Raw genomic sequence first — 17,256 nt, forward strand, 5'->3', positions numbered from 1 at the left:
TCGATTGCATTTTAAACCCCAAATCTATTTTGCATGAAGAAACAACCTGTCATTCACCACAAACTTTGTGAATATCTAGGTTTTTCCCTCTTCACAGAAATGATTTTATAACTGCCGGGTCAAAAATGACCCCTAAGACAAGATTTGTAGCCTGTTGGTGTACAGCTTTTATGGAAATATGAACAAAGGCAATGTTTAACTTTTTCTCATGTTGGGGTCATTCTAGGAAAAGTCATTGCATTTCAAGTTGAAAAAAGATCATTAAGGGGGTTTCCTATGCTGTTAAACATAGTGGCGGGTCATTTTTGACCCCTAAGACAACACAAAAACTACTGAACTTCAGCATGAGCTAGTGAAACTACAACTCCCATGAGGAGTTTCGGCCAGTCTTTGCGTCATCAAACATCGACTGTTTTCTCGGTGACGTAGCTCGCAGCCGCCGGGAGGAGAAGTTTTGAAAATAAACGTGATACTTTTTTTATTTTCTGAAACGTTTCATGTCCGCGTCGTTTCGTTTAAAACTTCCCCGCTAATCTGTAGTCAGCATAACTTCTTGAAGAGAGAAACCCGAGGAAGGAGAAGAAGGAGCTTTTCTCTCCAGGTGAGTGAGTCACGTTTCTAACGCTGAAGCTGCTAGCTGGAGCTGAAGAGCTGTCTGTGTGTGACTGACATGAGGCTGCTGACTGTCAACACGCTGCTGCTGCTGGACCCTAACTCTCCTCTACACCAACCAGAGACACTGTTTAATGTGTGAACAGTCAGATTAATGCAAATGAACTGAGGGCAAGTTAGCAGAGTTTGCTAACTGTCAGCTTCTTGCCTCGTTAGCTGAGCTCACACACACACACACAGAGAAGACAGTGTCCTCTGATGAGACAGCTGTCCACACTGACCAGAGGACACCTGTTACTGCTGTGGACACACAGCCCCACGGAGACATGTCCCACTGGGATCATCTCTCTGTATAGTATCTGTGATTTCTCAACGACGAGACGCGCTTACTTAAGTAAAAGTAGCAGTACAGCAGAGTAAACATACTGTTTTTACATTTAACAGACCTGCAATCACAATCTGTATTAAGTTTAACTACAAAAGTATTGGAATTTATAATATACTTAAAGTATCAAAAGTACTTATTTTGCAGAATGGCCCATTTCAGAATAACATATACTATGTTATTGGATTATAATTATTTTTTATTTTATTTATTTATTTAACCAGGTAGTACTGTGTTTCAGATATTTTTATTAGGAAGCATGTGCATGTCAGTGATACAGACTTCTGTGGGGTGTGTCTCATGCCTCATTTTTGATATATATCAACAAAAACAGACAATACTAGAAACTAAGGGCAAACAAAAAATGGAGACAAGCAAATACAAAGAACATAGGTAGTTAAAGGGGAAACCCCCCCCAAAAAACAGACACAAAAAAAAAAGTTAATAAATAAAACACAGACAACGCCCTAAGGCACACAAATCAGGGAGACATTGGGGACATACAGTATATACATAAACATGTGTAGCCCACCGCCCCTAACCAGGTAGTACTCATTGAGATTAAGAATCTCTTTTGCAAGAGAGACCTGGCCAAGACAGCAGCATTATACATACATTAAAGTTTCAGACGCCACAACATAAAACAAATGCAAAATAAATACGTAGCATAATATCATACAAAACACATTAAAATCAAGTGTTTTGAAGCCAACGTTAAAGTAAAAATATACAGCTCCCGATTGACTCTGCTTCCAGGTCTTTCATTATTTCATTCATTCATTATTGATGCATTAATGTGTTCATCTCTTTAAATGTTGCAGCTGGTAAAGGTAGAGCTCATTTTATAATGACTTTATATACGGTTCAATCCATAATAATACATCACTATTTATTAGTTGATTTATATTTTGTATTAGCAATATGGATTTTCAAAGTAAATGTAGTGGAGTAAAAAGTACAATTTTGACTTCCGAAATGTAGTGGAGTAGAAGTTTAAGTAGCGTAACATGAAAATACTCAAGTAAAGTATCTCAAAATTGTACTTGAGTAAATGTTCTTTGTTACTTTCCACTACTGCTGAAAGTGACTTCTATTATTATTATTATTATTATTATTATTATTATTATTAGTGGTATTATTATTATGTTTCTTGCTACACCTCTTACCTCACCTCTCCCAGCAACTTTAATAAAACACCAACGTTGGGAATCATAGGGTATAACATTATGATAGTGTCACAATAGAAGGCACATGCATGATAATAATGGTGTTATGACACAGGTGATGATGACCAGGTAGAGCTCGGAGATATGGTTGAAAGAATTATTACCGTATTAGTAAAGATATTTACCAATAGCAATATGCATTTTAATATATGGCAAGTGAATGCAAAATCACATAAAACATTTATCTATGTTCCACTGTTAGACATGACATGAGATCTTCATGTGTAAAAAAACAACAACTTTAAATATAATATATATATATTTTTAAAATAACATGCTCTTGGAATCATTAATCTGGACAACAGAAATGTAAACATCTCTAAATATGTGCAAATGTACTGCAGTTCTTAAGGTGGTTCACGTTGTACAAATTGAGCAAAGACATTGTAATGTCCAGTTAGGTGCAACATAGAATATTGATTTATTTTTTTGTTGTTGTTGTTGTGCAATGTACACAATCTTTCTTCATCCAGATGGTTAGAAGAGATAGATGGATAGATGGATAGATGGATAGATGGATAGATGGATAGATATTATTGCCACACAACGGTGTTGATGTTTTAGAACGGCATAGTAGCTCAGTTCCAGTGCAAAGAAAGAGAGAAGTAAACCAGCAGACAGACACCATAAATCATTACAACAAAACACACACAGAAAGGTCAATATACGGGAACTTGTGTTGGACGATTCTAGAAATACCTTGTTGTTGAAATATCTTCTGTTTTTTTTTTGTCACATGAACGGCTGCTGTTTTTTTCACTCCGCCCTCCAGTGTCGCCGTTCCGAACAGCTCTTAAAACGTTTGGCTTCTGACGTGGTCGTACAACATGTCGTACAACATTTCGTACAAACTAGGGCTGGGAAACATATTGATATTATATTGATCTCGTGATATGAGACTAGATGTCGTCTTAGATTTTGGATATGGTGATATCGTAATATGCCACAAGTGTTGTCTTTTTCTGTTTTTAAAGGCTGCATTACAGTGAAGTGATGTCATTTTCTGAACTTACCAGACTGTTCTATTATTTATCTTTTACACTTAGTCATTATATTCACATTACTTTTGATTATTTATCAAAAATCTCATTGTGTAAATATTTTGTGAACGCACCAATGGTTACAATGTCGTTGCAATCTCCATCATAACCCGGCCCTGACACTGTTTATCACAAAAGAAGGAAATGGGGTTGTTGTTTTTTTGTAATTTTTGTGCAAATTCACATCTACAGAAAACTCCACATTGCAAATTACTACAAAAAAACAAATGATGTAAAACCTATAACTTATACATTTAATACAAACACTGATACGTGGTACAGGGGTACACATATTGCCATATTGATTGTTGGCTCCTCTACCCTCTTTACTCCAGGCAGCGATGTCTTCCCAAGAAGAAGAACCGCCGTCTGACATATCGGCTGTGCTGTCGTCTGCCTTGGCCTTGTCGTCCGCCTTAGCGTCTGCCGTGTCGGCTGCAATGGCGGTCGCCATGCCCGTAGATGCTAAGGCGGATCTCGCCGCGCTGCTTGACGAATGGGAAGTAGCACAACAGGGCACCACAGAGCAACTGGTGTCCATCCTAACTAAGTTAGTTCTGTTAGTTTTAGTTTTTTGAGAAGCTGTAAATGTTATGTTATTTCTGTTTTGTAAAGAGAGACCCTCTCTGGGCATCTCTGGATGTTTTTCAAGGAGGTGAGTGTGTCTCATCTCTGTGTTTCCTGCAGAATATCTGAGCTGATTGAACGGGAGACAGAAGAGTATCACAAAGCAGACCCTGATCCGTTTGATGACCGCCATCCAGGTCATCATCCATTCACACTTTCATAATCATTCTGTGTTTTGTTCCTTTTATAACCATTCAAAATGTTTCAAAAGTACAAGATTTGTGTATCTGATTTGGTAACTGATGTGGTTGTCACAGATCATCTGTTGACTTTTTGCACTGTAATTGTGCCAGTCAGGCTTTTCTGAGCTGAACTGAATCTCCCGTTAATCTCAGTGATCGGTTGTTGAGTTTCTGACTCCTGTATAACTTTGCAGGACGAGCTGACCCGGACTGTATGCTGGGGCAACTCCTGAAGATGCTCTTTATGAATGATGACTTCACTAATGCGGTGAGGACTGCTGAATGTTTTTACTGGATCATGCGATGTTTGTGAAGAATGTGTTCATCAAAGTGTGATGGATGAGTTTCATTCTCATTCTGATTAACAGAGCTTGTATGAATCTCACACACACACACACACACACACTTAGAATTGATTTCTTTTGTTTTATTTGGTTGAACCTTTTGGAGGATCTAATGACCTTTTGTATTCCCTAAAATGAACATGTGTTTGGAATAAAATACATATATTGATTCATATTTGCAGCTAATGATTATTTTCTCAATTAATTGATTAGTCATTTGATTTGTAAAAATGTAAAAAAAAAATAGAGAAAAATATCCATCACAGTCTAAAACCCAAAGATATTCAGTTCAGAATGGTATAAAACAGAAAATCCTCACATTTGAGAAAGTGTAACAGGAGAATGGTTTGCATTTTTACTTGAAAATAACTTTGATTGATTAATTGACTAATTTGTTCAGCTGTAATATTCATTGTTACTTGTTGATAACTGTAGTTTCTTAGTGAAACAAAGCAATCTGCTTGGTCAAATATCCATACAGTATTTAAAATGTATTTAATCAGCCTTACAAATTCTTTGCAGGTCGTGCACAACAATGTCCTTTCAGTACATGACAAGATTATAATCAGCTCCGTCCATTGTTGAGTAAGAAATCTAATGAAACCTTAAAATAACAGCAAAAAAACCGAATGTCTCGTGATGAACAGTTAGCCTGAATTGCCGTTTCATTTCACTTCATTAATTCAAAAACGACAAATATAACTTTAAAGGACCTATTATGGAAGAAAAGGCGGGACTTCAAGCAAGGCGTTTCAGGCAGTTCAAGGGCAGTGTTTCTGTGGGGAAGAGGAACCCCCTTTGGCGTGGACTTTGGGTTTTGTAACTTTGCAGACCTTTTACATGCACAAAAAACTATATAACACACTAAAGGAAAGGGAAAAAGCACAAAAGCATAATAGGTCCTCTTTAAAATAAACAAGCATAATCTATATTTAACAATGTCTTTGTTAATTGTATTTATGTGTGTAAAGAGAAAAATAATTGTAATCCTTTTTTATGTTGTTTTCCAGCTGATGGACACATATATAATGACCAGCAGAGAGCTGAGCCTCAACACAGCCGCCTGTCGTCTGCTTCAGAACATCATGCCGGGCCTGGAGACCGCCGTCGTCTTCCAAGAGAAGGTAAAACCTCAAAAGATCATAGATGGCTCGGTTTTATTAGACAGTGCACAAGGAAAGGATTGGAGTTTGCGTGTTTTGCGAGGAGTGATTGACAGCTGCTGTAGAGACTCCTCGGCTCTGATTGGTTGTTTTGGTTCGGGCGCGGTGAAATCTTGCAAATGCCATTAGGAGCACACGGAGGACACAGATTATCTGTCTCATGCACTACTGTCAGGATATAATGACAGTTCTATAAAAATAACCTTTATATCATATTTGCTCAAAGTTACCAACTGCAGCTTTAAAGTAAAGTGTTAGTGTTGTAAAGTGCCTCTGATCACCTGTTTATGAGTCAGCTCTGTGTTGTGTGTGTGTGACAGGAAGGTCTGGTTGAGAAGTTGTTCACCTGGGCTCGTGAAGCAGAGCGGCCGCTGTGCGTCTACGCTACGGGCCTGCTGGCAAGAGCCATGAGCAACCAGGAAGTGGCGGTCAGCTACAGAGAGGAGAACGCTCAGCTGGTAGGTCTCACACACACACACACAAACACACACACACACACAAACACACACACACACACACACACACTGAGTACCGATCTGATACCAGTGTTTAATTAGTAAGCTTTATGCCTCACTGTGTGGAAGTGACTGGGATCATTCTTTTATGTGTAAAGCAACATCAGGCTTGACTTAAACATTGCTTTATGTAACTTTGTAAAAATAAATGTAACAAATAAATACATAGATACAAATTTACTGAATTGTTCTTTATTATTAAAATAATAAATCGTACACCAGCAACTCGGTAAAAAATATTTAGGATTAACAGCAATTCAGGTGTAAACCTTTTTATTGCAGCAACAAGTGGTCAAAACTTAAACAGGAATTAAAATTCCAGTACATAATGTATGTAGTATATAAACACAGGATTTAATTGAATAGATCGGCCCCATTGTCACCGATATCCGATCCAGCTATTTTAGTCAGTATCGGCCTGATATCCGATCCGGTATCGGTATCGATGCATCCCTTGTTTTTGTCTTCTGCAATAAACGTTATCTGCTCTGTAAATCACGTCCCGTGTTCTCCTTTTAAGAAAAAAAATCGGACACCAAAAGGGAGAAATGTGTTGATGGAGGATTTGTAAATGTTTACGAGTGTGGCTGAGTTAGCTGTGGCAATGTGACTATTAGTATAAAATATTATTAGCACCACCTAGGGCTGCTCGATTATGGCAGAAATTATAATCAAGATTATTTTGGTCAGTTTTGAGATCACTGTTATTTAACACGATTACTCATTATCTTTGGAAACATCATGAATGTAGAAAGAACATTTTGTCATTTTAAAGTTAAATGCAACAATCTGGTGCACTTAAAGAGCCAAATTAAGAGGCTAGATCTGTGAACAACTTTGTGCTCTAGTAAACAATATAATCATAAACACTTTGGTTGTATAGATATGAATGGTGATGACACGGCAAAAAAGTCACACCCACAAGCATGGCAAACGTGACGGGGTTCGTGTTTCAAGACGGGTCAGATGGGCAAGGGCCAGCCAGCGCCGTAGAGATGTCCCATTAGGGGATCCTCCTACACTGAGCAGCCGTCCACCCGCCGAGAGAAAGCACACCGCTGTAAAGGAAAGGGGTGCGCTGGATTTATAAGACAAAACGAGAGCGTCATTGATTGAAACGGAATGCGGTGCTATAATAGTTTTATCTTGATTATCTTGTTTTCATAATCGTTGGAAGTCCGAATCTTGAAAAACATTTCATGATTCTAATAACATCACTTGTTTCCTCTGAACATCCAGGTGCCAATCATGATTCTGCGCCTGCGTGAGCTGCAAACTGAAGAGGCCAAGAGTCATATCAGTCCTGCCAAGATGCCCCAGAATCTACCTCAGGACTCTCAGGTTGAAGCCACCCAAACCTCAAGCATCTCAACAGACCAGCAGGACAAGACTGAGGGGGAAGACGTGGGAGAGGATGGAGAGAGAAAAGAGAGAGACGGAGAGGGCAGCAGGTCAGCGTCGAAGGCTAATTCCAAATCTTTGCCACGGCTCTGTTCGGCACAGAAAAACGGTGGACCCAGCCCCACGCGGCTGCTTCCAGACTTTGTTTACCAAGCGAGGTCGGCCCCAAGCCCTGCTCCCAGGGAGACGGAGGACAGACAGGACGGAAGAGGAGGAGGAGGACTAGGGAAGAGACGGGCAGTAATGGAGAACGGGAGGAAGGCCAAGCAGAAACTCAATTTCACCTCCTCCTCCTACAGGAACGAGGAGGAGGCGGAGAGAAACGATTCCAGCGAGCAGCCGGCCAGCAGCGCCTCCTGGTCCGAGATGAGCTCCATGGTGATCGGCTCCGAGTACTGCCTTTCACCGCTGAGCCCGGCCATGGAGCAGAGGCTCATCCTGCAGTATCTGACGCCGCTCGGAGATTACCAGGAGGTGAGACTCCCAAAACAAACCACAAGTTGCTCTTTATGACTTAAATAACACAAATAACTGCAGCAATCTTTAAAATGTGTGTTCATATGCTGAAAGAGTTCTCCAGTGCCAGTGTAGATGCTTTCCTCCTCAGGCTGCAGTGGGTTCTTTGAGGATTTTCAGACAGGCGCTCAGCAACGCAAAAGCAGCGTGCAAAATGGTAAATGGTAAATGGACTTATATAGCGCTTTTCTAGTCTTCCGACCACTCAAAGCGCTTTACACTACATGTCAGTATTCACACATTCATACACTGATGGCAGAGGCTACTAAGGTGCCAACTTTGCCCATCAGGATTTAATCTAAATACTCATTCACACACCGATGGCTATGCCTCCGGGAGCAATTTGGGGTTAAGTGTCTTGCTCAAGGACACATCGACATGTGACCCGGAGCAGCCGGGGATCGAACCACCAACCTTCCGATTGGTGGACAACCTGCTCTACCCTCTGAGCCACAGCCGCCCTGATGCTTAAATCTCATTGAAAACAATTATTAAATAGCCGCATCAGGCTGATAAAACGATCTCTGTTTGATCAAGGCTTTACTCTTCTTAAATAAGATGTAAGATCAATAATCTTTCTCTCCTCTGCCCTCCTCAGTTGCTCGCCGTCTTCATGCAGCTGGACACCCGGTCGTTGCTGATGAACTACATAGACCTCAGGCAGACCAAAAATGTCCAGCTCACCTTTGATGCCCTCCTGGTAAGAATGTCATCCTCAAAAGCCACCAAAACAAGTCATGTACTGTAGTTTTTATCCATAGACTTGGATCCTTCCTGGGGCTCCCACCCCAAATGTCACTTCATCAGTGCTCTCAAATCTGACGCCTTGATATTCTTTCAGTACAACACTCAACATTATACTTATAAAAGAAAGAGCCGAGTCAGTATATAGTTCTCTATCCATCTGTTCAGTCATCTTGCTATTTAATCCAGTCAAGTATATTTGTGTAACACATTTAATAAAAGTAAACTCTGTTCTTTAAAAGATGAAGAAAACTTCATTATGACATCCTGTCACATAATGAAAATTCTGCCTTAAAGCATTTTTAATGTAATGTAAAATTTCTACGGCTGTCGAAGTTAACTCGATAATAATGCATTAACGCAAATGCATTTTAACGCCCCTAATTTTTTTTAAGGCATTAATGCAACTTGTGATTTTTAGGTTGTAGTGGGCTCAGTTTTAAAGCTAGAGTGAAGATACTGGTATCATAATAACCTAAGGAATCCATTCAACCATGTTATACTAGCTTGTCACAAAGGTTAAGGTTAAATAACGCTCCAAACTTAAACTCAATTTTAGCTAGGAAAATCTGGCATGGCCATTTTCAAAGGGGTCCCTTGACCTCTGACCTCAAGATATGTGAATGAAAATGGGTTCTATGGGTACCCACGAGTCTCCCCTTTACAGACATGCCCACTTTATGATAATCACATGCAGTTTGGGGCAAGTCATAGTCAAGTCAGCACACTGACACACTGACAGCTGTTGTTGCCTGTTGGGCTGCAGTTTGCCATGTTTTGAGCCACCATTTGAGCATATTATCTATGCTAAATGCAGTACCTGTGAGGGTTTCTGGACAATATTTGTCAATGTTTTGTGTTAATTAATTTCCAGTAATAAATATATACATACATTTGCATAAAGCAAGCATATTGGCCTACTCCATTGTTGTTGAGAATATTAAATACTTAACAAATCTCCATATAAGGTACATTTTTAACAGATAAAATGTGTGATTAATTTGCAATTAATCACGATTAAATATTTTAATCAATTCACAGCCCTCAAAATTTCTGATTGTGTTTGTTTACATCAATTAAGTTTCTAACAACAGCACTAAACTGGTCTAGATTATAGAAACACATGACATGCTGGATTTTTCCTTTACAAATCAACCTCTTCAATTATCTTTGTAAATACAGTATTTTACACAACTAGTGATTGGGCCTTTAACCAGCCAAACAATCGTGTATCTAGCTTGTCATTCAGCCTTCAGCTCCTCCCCACAGAGGGTCTGTGTGTGAAGGATAAGCTAAACCTTGGTGGGAGGGGCTGTGCTGAGCGCCATAAAGATTAATCTGACCACCTTTACTCAGTGGTGTCTCATCTTTTACACCACAAAACTCTCCATTTCTTTGCCTAGTTTTAATGGGAGTTGGCAAAGAAATAGTATTTAGTCAAAAGTGTTTTATGTAAGCAGGATATCTGCAGGTCTTAAAGTTAAAAAAAGCACTGAATACAGTTTCCTCAAAGAGAAGAAGGTATGAGAAAGTAGGGTTACAGACATTTGAAGCTTCATTCAAAAACCTCAATAGAAGCTTTGATTGTCTGTCGTCATACTTTATGATGTCATCACCCTAAAAAAAAATGAGGGGGAAATGATTTTGTGTTATTGAGGTTATATAAATGTAATACATGGTGCTGTTAGATTGCTGCTAGACCGCTCTGTTAATACAGGTACGTGCCTCCATTTGTGTGCAGCAAGTGGGAGAGCAAACAGGTTTTTGACCGCAGTGAAAATGTTGTTTTTGAAAGGCTAAACACCAACAAATGTGGATATAAGCAGAATATTTTGTTAGATAAAAAAGTAATTTTTTTAAAATATTACATCTATCTTTTTTTCAACAAATTTTGACTTTTGGATTTTAAAGTGCTCTGGAATTATTGGAAATGTTTGGATCACAAGAGACATTTTAGGATACTTGAGGACCACAGGCTCTAACAGTCCATGTAACAGTCAAACTGATCTCTTTATTTTGTAGATAATAATAAAAGTCTTTGTTTTCCTTGTATAGAGACATGTTTTCTTTGACTTTGTATGGTACCTCAATGGGACCCGATGCTTTGTATTATGTGTTACATCGCCTCTTTATCGATTCAGTGTTGTTAGTTTAAAATCAGATTTCTCATTCATGTGGATTATTCAAAACGAACAAATGTCTGTCATGAGCATGGTGTGCTACAGAGTCCATCTCCTTTGTGTCTTCAGTATCTGGCCTCGCTGCTCCTCCACAAGAAGTTTGCAGCAGAGTTCATCACCCACGGAGGAGTGCAGAAACTCCTGGAGATCCCGCGGCCTTCTATGGCAGCGACTGGAGTTTCTCTCTGCTTGTACTACCTGGCATACAATCAAGATGCTATGGAGAGGGTACGGTTAACACACGGACGAGACACGCACACATACACGACTGGTTTGAGTATTCGACCTTCAGACAAGGATGATTTTGCAAATCAAAACTGCTGCTGTTTTCTTTAAGCGGTTAATTTAAGGGTAAAGCTTTAACTTTAAGTTAAGGTTAGAATGTCTGTTGCTGAAAGTATTAGTTAAGTAGTCGATCAACAGGCAAAATAGATTAATCACGGTTATCGTTCAGTCATTAATCAAGAAAACAAAACAACAAAAGGCTTTTATTGGGTTCATCTTCACAAATGTTAATGTATATTTGAATTTGTGTTTTTTTTTTTAGGTGTGCACGCTCCCAGACGGCGTGCTGTCAGACATGGTGTCCTACGCTCTTTGGCTGCTGGAGTCGTCCCACGCTTCAGGCGTCTGCCACGCCACCATGTTCTTCTCCATCTCTTTCTCCTTCAGAGCGGTGCTGCAGCTATTCGACCATCAGGACGGCCTGCGCAGGCTTGTCAACTTGGTAAGAGCTAAATCTTTCATCTCAGGTTGCCTTAATGCCTTAAATGTAGAGCAAGTTGCATTTTATGTATGAGTATATTATTGGTGAATTAATTGTGGTACCTCTTACAAAAGTCTTAACTGTAAACCTTCTTGTAGGTCAGTACTTTGCAGATCCTTAACACAGGGAACGAGGTGTCCATAATGAGTGATGACCAGGTGTTCGCCAACCGACAGACAGCCAAACATACCTGCATGGCCCTGCGCAGGTACTATGATGGATTGATGGATTGATTGATTGATTGATAGATGGGTAGAAATGAACAAGTGTACATAAGTCAATGGAAGGCGGTCTTGATACAAACATATGCATCCCAACTTAAGGTCAGCGTTCCAGTTTTCCTTCTTATTATTTAGCCGTAGGATAAAACATTTAGGAACGTAGTAGAGCTGTGAGTTGATAGAGATCTTACATCGTATGATTGTCCATAGTTAATCGTGATTAATCGCCAATTAATCACACATTTGTTATCTGTTCAAAATGTACCTTAAAGGAACAAATATTGTCCAGAAACCCTCACAGGTACTGCATTTAGCATAAAAAAATATGCTCTAATCATAACATGGCAAACTCAAGCCCAAACTGCATGTGATTATCATAAAGTGGGCATGTCTGTAAAGGGGAGATTCGTGGGTACCCATAGAACCCATTTTCATTCACATATCTTTTGGTCAGAGGTCAAGGGACCCCTTTGAAAATGACCATGACAGTTTTTCCTCGCGCCAAAATTTAGTGTAACTCTGAAGTGTTATTTAACCTCCTTCCCGACAAGCTGCTATGACACGGTTGGTACAAATGGATTCCTCAGGTTTTTCTAGTTTCATATGATTCAAGCAAGTTACGTTAATACGTTAAAGAAATTAGTGGCGTTAAACGAATTTGCGTTAACGTATTATGACGTTAACTTTGACAGCCTGTCTGTAGTTTTTATTTTCCGGTTAATTTCAGTGGATCAATTAGTCTTTTATTTACTCCATGCTGATGTTATAAAGGGGTTTAAGATCTTCCTTGATACAACATGCAGACACACTGCAGTTGCTTCAAAGAACTCTGCCTCCTACAAAACTGCACCTACTCATTGCACCTGCAGCTGTAAACATTTTGAAGTGCCAGGTGTATTACAGGTGTATGACATAACACTGTGACTGAGCATTAATACATCATCGATGACTTTGTTCAGGTACTTTGAGGCTCACCTGGCAGTGAAGGCTGAACAGGTCAAACAGTCTCTGCACACATCAGACGAAGGTACCATTGTTCCCCAGCAGCCATTTTATAAGGTATTTGGTGTATTTATCATCATCCTGTTTGTACAGTTAACCATGTAAAGAATACGGTGCGTTCATCTTCATACACCCTATACTGTATATATGTGTGTGTGTCGCTCCCTGTTTCCAGGCATATACGTACACCAGAGAGCAGACTATTGAGATGATGGAGTTTCTCATCGAGTGTGGACCTCCTCAGCTCTACTGGGAACCGGTAGAGGTTTTCTACAAACTGTCCTGCGTTCCTTTAATGCTGCAGCTCATATCTGCAGCCTGTGACTGGAGGACTTACTATGGCAGGTAAGGTTGCACGCACAAGTATGCTGTCAGTAGTTGTAACAGTCAGGATTCGGTCACTTAAAGGGATAGTTTGGGTGTTTTGAAGTGTGGTTGTATGAGGTACTTCTCCATAGTCAGTGTATTACCTACAGTAGATGATGGTCGGTACGCCCGCAGTTTGGAGAAACAGACAGGAGTTACCGCACGGAAACAAAGCAATGTACTGCTGTGGACCGGGGCAGCAGCAAAACGTGTTTTAGACAGATGAAAGAAATCAATATCCGTTTAAGTTTACGTTATATTTAGAATATTTTCGCAGCTTCACCATGCCTTCAGACAGCTCTTTCCAAAGGGGAACTGAAGCCGTTATCGATACTCTCTTCAAAGCCACCAGACTCCTTTGACAAAAACAGTAATTTTACTTTGCAGAACACGGGGGTTGCTGGTCTACCGCGGTCTACCGTGATCAGTTAGATTGTTTGTGTTATTTTTTGACTTCGGTTTTTTAAGAGGTTAGTTCAGATTCACCGCAGTCATACAATAACCCAATCTAACTAACCGAATGAAGCAGCAGTAGACCAGCAACCATCGTGTTCTGAGAGCTAAAATGAAAATGCATGGTAAAGCTGTGAAATATTCGAAATATAACGTACACTTAAACTGATATTGATACTTTTAGGTGTCTAAAATCCGTTTTGCTGCTGCTTCTGTCCACAGCAGTACATTGCTTAGCTCCTGTGCTGGTACTCCTGTCTGTTTCTCTAAACTGGGGGCGTACCGACCGCCATCTACTGTAGGTAATACACTGACTATGGAGAAGTACTTCATACAACCCCACTTCAAAACATCCAAACCATCCCTTTAAGGTTCATTTAATCTTTATTTATTCAGGCAGTCTCATTGAGATTAAGATATGTTTCCAACAAAGACCTGAGAACAAGATACATTCACAATCAGCAAAACAGAAACAACACAACTGCACAATAAACAGGGATTAAAAACAGTTACAAGAATCATAAAAAAAAACATCAGATAATAAATCTTGAAAATCTCCGAGGGGAATGAAAGACTCTAGTTTGAGGGCAGTTTGCAGTTCATTCCATTTAATAGGTGCATAGTACCTTAAACCAGTTCTACCAACATTAGTGTGTACATGGGAGATATTTAAAGGACCAGTGTGTAACATTTAGGGGGATCTATTGGCAGAAATGGAATATAATATTAATATGTATGTTTTCTTTAGTGTATAATCACCTGAAAATAAGAATTGTGTATTTGTTAACTTAGAATGAGCCGTTCATGTCTACATAGGAAGCGGGTCCTCTTCACAGAGTCTGCCATGTTTCTACAGTGGCACAGAACGACTTGGGCCGGTGTCAATAACGTTACACGCTCCCGTCGCCACCGCTCTCTCTCTCTCTCTTGCTTCACCACTCACTTCCCACGTTACACACACACTGTACACACTGGCTCCGCTCCAAATGGCCTACGCTATTCTTACAACAGCTGCCTCTAGAGAGGGCCATTCGCGTTTTAGCGTCAGCCACCGTAGCTCTCCAGTACGCTTGGCACACAGAAGAGGCTTCAGTCGGTTGCAATCTCAACCTCATGGCTAGATGCTGCCAGATCCTAAACACTGGACCTTTAAGGCAAGAAGTGTTAGGAATGCTTCCGTTCACTTTATGTAAATCACGCAGCATTCACTTTTTCAAATGCAGAAAAAAAAGTTTTCTTCAATATCCGTCTCCCTGTCTTTGTGTCTGTCTGTCCAGAAGTGACACAGTGCGTTATGCCTTGGACATCCTGGCCATCCTGATGGTGGTTCCCAAGGTCCAGTTGGTGCTGGCGGACACGGTAGAAGTTCACGACGAAACCAGGTCGGCTGTCTCCACTGTGGGTCAGTAGAACACTCAGTTCTCTCAGAGTTTCAGCCCTTCGGTCTTTTGTCTTGAATGTGCATCGATGTGTCTCTTATATCTGCTGCAGGTATGAGCATCATCCTGGGTGTCGTCGAGGGCGAGGTGTTTGTCAATGATGCTGAGATCCAGAAGTCTTCACTTCAAGTAAGCAGATGGCTTTAATCAGTGACTGATGCTGTTTGTTAGCCACACTAGTGACATAGCAATGTGGGTCTGTCTGTCCACCACTTTGGTCTAGGGCTGCAATTAACGATTATTTTCATTGTTGATTAATCTTTCGATTATTTTCTTGATCAATCGATTAGTTGTTTTTATCTATAAAATGTCAGAAAATGGTGAAAAATGTCGATCAGAGGCAAACTCAAGCCCAACAGGCAACAACAGCCTCAGTGTGCTAACTTGAAAATGGCCATGACAGTTTTTGTTTGGAGTTTGCAGTTTAAGTTTGGAGCGCTATTTAGCCTGCTTCATATGATACCAGTATCTTCACTCTAGCTTTAAAACTGAGCCCAATACAACTTAAAAATTGCAAGTTGCGTTAATGAAATTGGTGGCATTAAAACAAATGAATGTTAACATGTTATTATCGTGTTAACTTTCACAGCCCTACAGGTTTTGACAGATATTGGATGGATTGCCTTAACATTTTCTGCAGACATTCATGTTCCCCTCAGGATGGATTCATTTTGAGGATCCTCTGACTTTTCATCTAGCGCCACCATCAGGTCAACATTGCAATGTGTGCAATACTTGAGTTTATGACCATATATCTGCAGAACTAATGACATTCCCATCAGCCTCAGCTGCACATTGTGTTCACTGATAATTAACAAATGTTAGCATGCCAGTACATTAAACTAAGATTATACCTGCTAATCATCATCATGTTAACGTTTAGCTCAAAGCACTGCTGTGCCTAAGTACAGCCTCTCAAGGCGATTTTCAGTTTGGTAACAGTCTAATTTAAATTCATTTTTTTTTCTTTCTGCCAACCTTAACTTCATCCCAACTCCCATCTTTTCCTCTGTCCCACCCCAGGTGATAATAAACTGTGTGTGCGCTCCAGACCAGAGCCTGAACACTGTGGGTGCTTTTGCTGTCGCCCCCCTCAGGCCGACCCTCCACCCCCAGCAGCCGCCCGCTCCCCACAATAGAGTGCTGGCCCACATGTGGCAAATGGTGCAGAACAACAATGGTATAAAGGTAAGAACAAAAGGAGCTTTCATCTTTCTTCTCCTCGAATGAAATATTAGAAAATAGGAAAAAGTTCTGCTGTCCCCGGTGTCGTGGACCAACTCTCCATCTCACACTCCCCTATCGGTGTCTCCCAGGTGCTTCTGTCTCTGTTGACGGTGAAGATGCCCATCACAGATGCAGACCTGATCCGTGCTCTGGCCTGCAAGGCTCTGGTTGGACTCTCCCGCAGCTCAGCGATCAGACAGATCATCAGCAAACTGCCGCTTTTCACCAGCAGCCACATCCAACAGGTGAGGACAAGATCAGAAACACTTTGTGACAAAAGTAACAAACACAAGTACGGAAGCTAAATGCAGAATATCATGCTGCATGTTGAATAATTGCAGCAAAGGCAAAAGAACAAATGGTGACCTTTTTACCAACGCTAGTACCATAGCTGTCAGTCGGTCCACCACTTTGGTCCAGACTGAAATACCTCTACAATTATCAGATGGATTGCCATGAAATTTAATACAGATGTTCACGTTCCCCTCTGGATGAAATGTAATAACTTTGGTGCTCCCTTAATTTTCATCTATTTCTTAAGTTGTATCATGTTCTAAACCCTTAAACACTTTCACTTTATATTTTAATTTGTATGTTCGTCCGTCCGTCCGTCCGTTCGTTCGTTTGTTCGTTCGTTCATTCATTCACTCACTCATGTTTATTTCTGATTTATGACTAGAAGAACTTCACACACCGTGCTGAGCAGCATCTCAAATTAATCTTCAGGTTCCCAGCTTTCAGATGATGTACACTACTTCTATGTGACATCTACTGTTGACCTGCTATCTCCCCCTAAACACCCGCTGTACCCCCCTAAAAAAGACAAAAACGGGTCTATTTTGGGTCT

General features: G+C 40.4%; 1 protein-coding gene across 4 annotated transcripts in view; it reads left to right on the forward strand.

The window, feature by feature from the left end:
• Positions 1 to 374: 374 nt before the first annotated feature.
• Positions 375 to 17,256, forward strand: part of LOC141768603 (DDB1- and CUL4-associated factor 1-like) — a 30,815-nt gene continuing 13,933 nt past the window's right edge. For 3 of the 4 annotated variants that reach the window (XM_074636997.1, XM_074637008.1, XM_074637012.1), the window contains exons 1-17: positions 375 to 601; positions 3,599 to 3,813; positions 3,951 to 4,027; positions 4,267 to 4,340; positions 5,427 to 5,540; positions 5,900 to 6,037; positions 7,334 to 7,969; positions 8,610 to 8,711; positions 11,005 to 11,163; positions 11,483 to 11,662; positions 11,800 to 11,909; positions 12,882 to 12,981; positions 13,100 to 13,269; positions 15,021 to 15,145; positions 15,235 to 15,311; positions 16,206 to 16,370; positions 16,499 to 16,654. In XM_074636997.1, the coding sequence (XP_074493098.1) occupies positions 3,605 to 3,813; positions 3,951 to 4,027; positions 4,267 to 4,340; positions 5,427 to 5,540; positions 5,900 to 6,037; positions 7,334 to 7,969; positions 8,610 to 8,711; positions 11,005 to 11,163; positions 11,483 to 11,662; positions 11,800 to 11,909; positions 12,882 to 12,981; positions 13,100 to 13,269; positions 15,021 to 15,145; positions 15,235 to 15,311; positions 16,206 to 16,370; positions 16,499 to 16,654 (2,592 nt within the window). In that variant the 5' untranslated portion in view covers positions 375 to 601; positions 3,599 to 3,604. The remainder of the gene's footprint in view (positions 602 to 3,598; positions 3,814 to 3,950; positions 4,028 to 4,266; positions 4,341 to 5,426; positions 5,541 to 5,899; positions 6,038 to 7,333; positions 7,970 to 8,609; positions 8,712 to 11,004; positions 11,164 to 11,482; positions 11,663 to 11,799; positions 11,910 to 12,881; positions 12,982 to 13,099; positions 13,270 to 15,020; positions 15,146 to 15,234; positions 15,312 to 16,205; positions 16,371 to 16,498; positions 16,655 to 17,256) is intronic. The other variant, XM_074637016.1, reaches the window with a different exon arrangement.

Source organism: Sebastes fasciatus, chromosome 1 (genome assembly GCF_043250625.1).
Source record: "Sebastes fasciatus isolate fSebFas1 chromosome 1, fSebFas1.pri, whole genome shotgun sequence".
NCBI classification, from domain to species: domain Eukaryota; kingdom Metazoa; phylum Chordata; class Actinopteri; order Perciformes; family Sebastidae; genus Sebastes; species Sebastes fasciatus.